Here is a 5,887-nt window from a genome sequence, read left to right on the forward strand (position 1 = left end):
CATTATTTACAAACTTGCACCTAGCCTCTTTTGTCTTTATATATATATATATATATATATATATATATATATATATGTGTGTGTGTGTGTGTGTGTGTGTGTGTGGCCAAAGAATCATGATGAAGAATATGACAATAGCCACCAAACAAGAAAAATGATTAAGAGAGGCATGTTCAAGCAAATATATTTGTTAAGAAAAAAACTTTAAGAGATAACAATGAAATGTCATTAGCTAGTTATGATAATTTAAAATAACTAAAATAGTAATCCAAGAAATTCACAAGATAAAGGCCAAGGAAAATGGTCACAAAAAGAAGAAACTATTTTGCAATTTGCAAGCTTCCCCATCATATTTTCACTTTAAGAGATTTGAGATTTTTCAAAATTAAATTTTGAAGTATAAATTAGAAGTTCTTTTTATAGTTCTTCTAGATGCATAATAATGTGATTATCTTATTCCAAGTGTTTATAATTATCCTTAGACTAGTGTTAATATATGAATAAAGTAATGATTTGTCATCTAAGTAGAAATCCATTTAAATTTCTCCAGTATAATAGTAATATAATATACAAGTGAGGTGTGTTCCATCATGCTTCCCCCAAATCTTTCTCCTAGCAGCAACAATTCAAACCGTGTTGTAGTTTTCCCAGTCAATGCCACCTTTTTATTCTGTGCAATCCTTGCAAGCCTGCGCCATGTAGTGCCTTACGCTTTAAACGTGCACACACACAGGCTCACTTGACATGCAGAAAGTAAATTGCATCTGCTGCTATGGTAATGGAACATTAATTCAATTTGAATATTGGCATGAGGCAGTGCTTCAGTATTCCCGTAAGCAAAGAACAAAGACCTTAGCAGGATTCGAAGAAGAAAGTTTAGTATTTTAAGAGCTGGTCAATGAAAGCCTCCACAGCACGTAATCCCCCTAATGACAGTGCTTCGGTATTCCCGTAAGCAAAGAACGAAGACCTTAGAAACACGATAAACAGGCCTATCCCACGATTAGACCTGAAAGTTAAACATCTCTAGTCCACAAGGAAGAGAGGAAACCTCCAAACTGATAATCCTATTGATGCAAGATAAGTTATCCGTGCCCAATGCTTACACTCGTATGACTAGTTTATTGAAAAAAATATATGAATAAGGGCATGACTCCACACCCTCTTTCTAGGAACAACAGGGGAGATGCTCTTAATAAGCATGCCTCTTTACCTATATGCTCTTTTCCTCCTCCTTTAAAGTTTGAAGTTTAAAATAACACACAATATCATGAGGAGTTGAGATTAATAAAAGAGTAAATACCAAAAGCTTTAAATTGATAAGCTTGAGAAGCCATATTTTAGAGCATCCCATCAAGCCATCGATAGAAGACTCTACCACCCACTTCGTGTGAATTCTATTTCAAGTTGGCCCACGTAGCTTATTTTCAAAGTTATATATGGTCTACTTGTTCGCGTGGCAACATGGTTAGCGATTGAAGGGACACATCCTCGAGTAGAATCCTCTAAGCGCTGTAAGCTTAATCCGCATGAATCTGCAGGACAAATTTTATCATCTATCCACACAATTCTTGTATTTGCAAGTGATGATAGATTCCAAAATGGACCAGGACCAAGGAAATATTATGCGAGGAGAGGAGGAGAAGAATATTATTCCTTAGTGTTGGTGGACCATTTTCCCACAACATGATGCATGGGACCATTTCTAGAGTTAAAAGATGATTATAACAGAAAGATAAATCTGTCATTTAGCTACAAAAAGTGATAATTTATGTCAAACAGCAGATGAATAGAAACCATGAACGTCATATGCATGAATTAATACCTCCTCTAGCTCATCCTTTTCGGCCATTACCACTCATCCAACTAAATCTTGATATAGACTTCTTGTAGTGTTTGTGTAGTGGAAAATATTATTAGATTGCTGAAATTTGAAGATCATATGAACACATACATATCCATTTCAGATACTACAGATCATACTGCTATGGAATTGGGAGTGCACTAACAACCATAACGAAATCGCCATGTAAGTGACTGGCTCTTGTGAGAGGTGGCGGGGCTATGTACAATTTTGAAGGGTCAATTCTAGTTCAATGTTCTGTATATAAGCCGTAACTTTCAAGTTAATGAATCAAAGAGAAAATAAAGCATCTTCTTGAAATAATCTTAGAAAGCAGACATGGCAAAGGCCATTCAGCTTGCTGTTCTTAAAGTACTGATGATCATCATATTTGCTGGTTGGATTGCTGTCTGGATTCAAAAGCCTACTAACATGTGGACAAGAAAATGGAAAGGAGCCGAAGATAGTTCTAGTTATACAGTGTTTGGCTATTATGGTATGTATAAAAAGATATCATCTGAAAAGGTTTTTGCATATTCCTAGAACATCTTTTTCACATATAATCCCTTATTCACGGCATGATTGCATCGGTTATTAATTTGTAGAATCAAGCAAGATTTGTCGTTCTCATGCTCATTCTTACTGCAAAACATAAAACATTCATGATTGCAATTACAGATGTTGGTATGCATGCTTATCCTATACTGAATGCGCTGCAGGTCTCAACTTTGCTGTATACACATTTCCTCTTATTTCCCTGACCATAATTGGACTAGTTTACTTGAATTTGGTTTCGAGGGAGCCTCCTCGAAGCAGGTAATATAGTTGCGAAATCGGATTATGCTCACTGGAAATCAATGGCTTACTTTTTTTATGATTAATATGGATGGCAGGCCAGCAAGGAGTGCAACTATTGGTTTTTCAAATCCTGTGTTGGTAAACAGCTTTCTGGGAATTTTATCTAGCATAGAGATTCTAGCAGTGTTCCTCTTTGTCCTCTTTCTAGCTTGGACTTATTATGCCCGCATCAGCAATGACTTCAAAAAGTTGATGCCAATCAAGTCACTGAACTTGGATTTGTGAGTTCTAACAATCCTAAATAACAAATGGTGGAGAGTAAAAATCAAGAGTGACACCATTACTGATGTTCACTTGTATTTCAGATGGCAACTCAAGTATCTAAGAGTGGCAACCCGATTCGGATTGCTAGCAGAAGCCTGCCTAGCTTTGCTTCTTCTTCCTATTTTAAGGGGATTGGCTTTATTTCAGATACTTGGCATCCAGTTTGAAGCTTCAGTAAGATACCATATATGGCTAGGTACTTCAATGATACTTTTTGCCACCATTCATGGCGCAAGCACTTTGTTTATCTGGGGTGTCAGCCACCATATTCAAGATGAGGTATTCTATGCCCTTTCTGCTTTCCCTCTTGAAACTAAAGTTTGTCTGTTTTACTGGTTCAACTTGCATTTTTTGTGATTCAATTTGGTATCTTTTGTTATTAACATTTAACTAGTTTTTTCATTGTTTTATTGCTTTGCTATGAGTCTTCAATAACAGATGTGGAGATGGCAGAAAACAGGACGGATATACCTGGCAGGGGAGATAGCTCTTGTTACAGGACTAGTAATCTGGATCTCATCTCTTCCTCAAATAAGGAGGAGAAGATTTGAAATATTCTACTACACACACCATCTGTACATAGTCTTTCTGATATTCTTCTTGTTCCATGCTGGAGATCGGCACTTCTACTCAGTATTTGCTGGGATATTTCTCTTCGGTCTTGACAAGCTACTTCGAATTGTACAATCAAGACCAGAAACTTGCGTTCTCTCAGCACGAATATTCCTATTCCCCGACAAAGCCATAGAACTTACGCTGCCAAAGGACCCAAGTAAACTTTTCAATCTTACCAGTTACAATCATATTTATTAGTGTTGTGACAGTGAATTCTCTCATCAGAATGGCTCTCGTACTAATTGTAGGATTGAAGTATACCCCAACAAGTGTTATATACATGAAGATACCAAGTATTTCCAAGTTTCAGTGGCATCCCTTCAGTATAACTTCTAGCTCTAACCTAGATGATCACACGATGTCTGTTGTGGTAAAATGCAATGGGGGCTGGACAAGTACTTTCTATGACGTGATACAAGCAGAGTTAGATTCAGATACTGGTTCTATGAGCTGTATGCCTGTGTCGATTGAAGGCCCTTATGGACCTGCTTCCCTGGACTTCCTAAGGTTTGCATAAAAGAACTTGGTATTGCAGGACAAGATTTTAATTGAACTAAAGATGATAATGAACTAGTTAAGAAATTTATAAATTTTTTGCACTAGTAAGATGATTTTAGAGATTGTCACTAGTTAAGAATTTTTTTGCAGGCATGACAGCCTACTAATGATTGCTGGTGGAGCTGGGATAACCCCATTTCTCAGCATTTTAAAAGAAATTGCTTCTGTAAACAGCAGCAGATATAGATTCCCCACGCAAGTTCAGCTTATCTATGTCGTGAAGAAATCACAAGATATTTGCCTTTTAAACTCAGTTTCTTCTCTACTTCTGAACCAGTCATCCACACAACTGTCTCTGAAGCTAAAAGTATATGTAACTCAAGAAGAGAGGTCTAATGCAACAGTGAGAGGATTAGTGAATGACTTATCTCTAGTAAGAACAGTTAACTTTAGCACCGAATGCTCAAAATATGCCGTACATGGACCAGAAAGTCCAATTTGGATGGCTGCCATGGCCGCATTATCCTCCATCAAATTCATAGTTTCTCTTATTTGCTTCAATCACATTTTTCTTCCCCATGAAAAGAAGAGTGCTGTGACGGAAAAGATGGTTCTTCCCTCAGAAAAGAAGGCCGCAAAAGAAAAGACCCCCTCCTCACTTGTTGATCTACTTCTCCTAGCTTCTTTCATCATAGCACTGGCATGCAACACCTTTTTAGCAAGTATTTTGAGATGGAAAAGACTCAAGAAAGATATCCCACCTGTCTCTCCAAAACAAGGTAAAGCCACAGAACATGGTTCAGTGGAGGCTAAAAGTCCTGTTGAAGAACATGAACTTCATTTTGGAGGAAGGCCTGACTTTCAAGGTACTATTCTCAACCCTTTCCTCCAATTCTTGCTGAATCTACTTCTTGAACTTTCTGTTTCTAATTTCAGTTTGTGTAATTACATGTTGCCAATAGATATATTCTCCAAGTTTCCAAATGAAACCGGCGGGTCTGATATCGGAGTGCTGGTGTGTGGACCGGTAAGTATGACGGAGTCGGTGGCATCGTTATGCCAGCTGAAGTCTCAAGGACTCAACATTAGTTCCAGGGGAAAGAAAACATACTTCAGTTTCCACTCCCTCAACTTCACTCTCTAGTCTCATCATCAATATCGCCATGGAGACACAGAAAAACTGGCCCAAATGTAACTAGTAGCATCTGCCTTTCTAAATAATGGATGGCTACATTCCACTTTGTACATATTTAATTGTAGAAAGGCTTGAGCAGCTCAGCTCAGCTCAGAGCTTGTGGATTTAAAATAAGTTCAATGGATGGATATCAAAGTGCTTTGCGGGCCACACTGAAATTAAATTTCGTGGTTTTATAAATTATTACCCCCCCCCCTTAAAAAAATACTCTTATCTCAAAAATTAAGTAAATAACATCCTTTCTGTATCACTTTTGAGATATAATGTTTATTAAATTTTATTATTTTTAAATGCGATAAAATAATTATCACATTTTACAACAGCGAAATTTAAATATACTGAGCTTCAAAATAAAGATAATTATCAACTAATCGACCAGTCAGATATAATTGTATAGTTGATCGATCATTTCACACAAAAACTATAATTTCATAAATTTTTTGTTTTAAATATATCTTATCAGTAAAAATAAACATCTTTGTCCAACTTGTAAACTCGAAAATAAACTTCAATTAAAATTTTAAAAAATTATTGTTCACACAGTAGTTCTCACTTATGATTCTGAGCAATTAGGTATGAATTTGTCATAATTAAATAAAAATCTGCTCTAAACA

At 36.5% G+C, this 5,887-nt stretch overlaps 1 protein-coding gene across 1 annotated transcript; it reads left to right on the top strand.

Moving 5' to 3' along the window:
• Nucleotides 1-1,809: 1,809 nt before the first annotated feature.
• Nucleotides 1,810-5,423, top strand: LOC7453800 (ferric reduction oxidase 8, mitochondrial). Its single transcript, XM_002321592.4, has 8 exons — nt 1,810-2,339; nt 2,563-2,659; nt 2,737-2,922; nt 3,007-3,244; nt 3,404-3,737; nt 3,829-4,087; nt 4,229-4,944; nt 5,041-5,423. Exons 1-8 carry the CDS (start codon nt 2,183-2,185, stop codon nt 5,220-5,222), a joined length of 2,169 nt encoding a protein of 722 aa, XP_002321628.1. The 5' UTR covers nt 1,810-2,182; the 3' UTR covers nt 5,223-5,423.
• Nucleotides 5,424-5,887: the final 464 nt, after the last annotated feature.

This window comes from Populus trichocarpa, chromosome 15 (genome assembly GCF_000002775.5).
Source record: "Populus trichocarpa isolate Nisqually-1 chromosome 15, P.trichocarpa_v4.1, whole genome shotgun sequence".
Lineage (NCBI taxonomy): Eukaryota > Viridiplantae > Streptophyta > Magnoliopsida > Malpighiales > Salicaceae > Populus > Populus trichocarpa.

Coding starts and splice junctions, on each gene's coding strand:
- LOC7453800 (XM_002321592.4), top strand. CDS start 2,183: ATGGCAAAGGCCATTCAGCTTGCTGTTCTTAAAGTACTGATGATCATC. Junction 2,660..2,736: donor AGGGAGCCTCCTCGAAGCAG/GTAATATAGTTG, acceptor TATGGATGGCAG/GCCAGCAAGGAGTGCAACTA. Junction 4,945..5,040: donor AGGAAGGCCTGACTTTCAAG/GTACTATTCTCA, acceptor TGTTGCCAATAG/ATATATTCTCCAAGTTTCCA.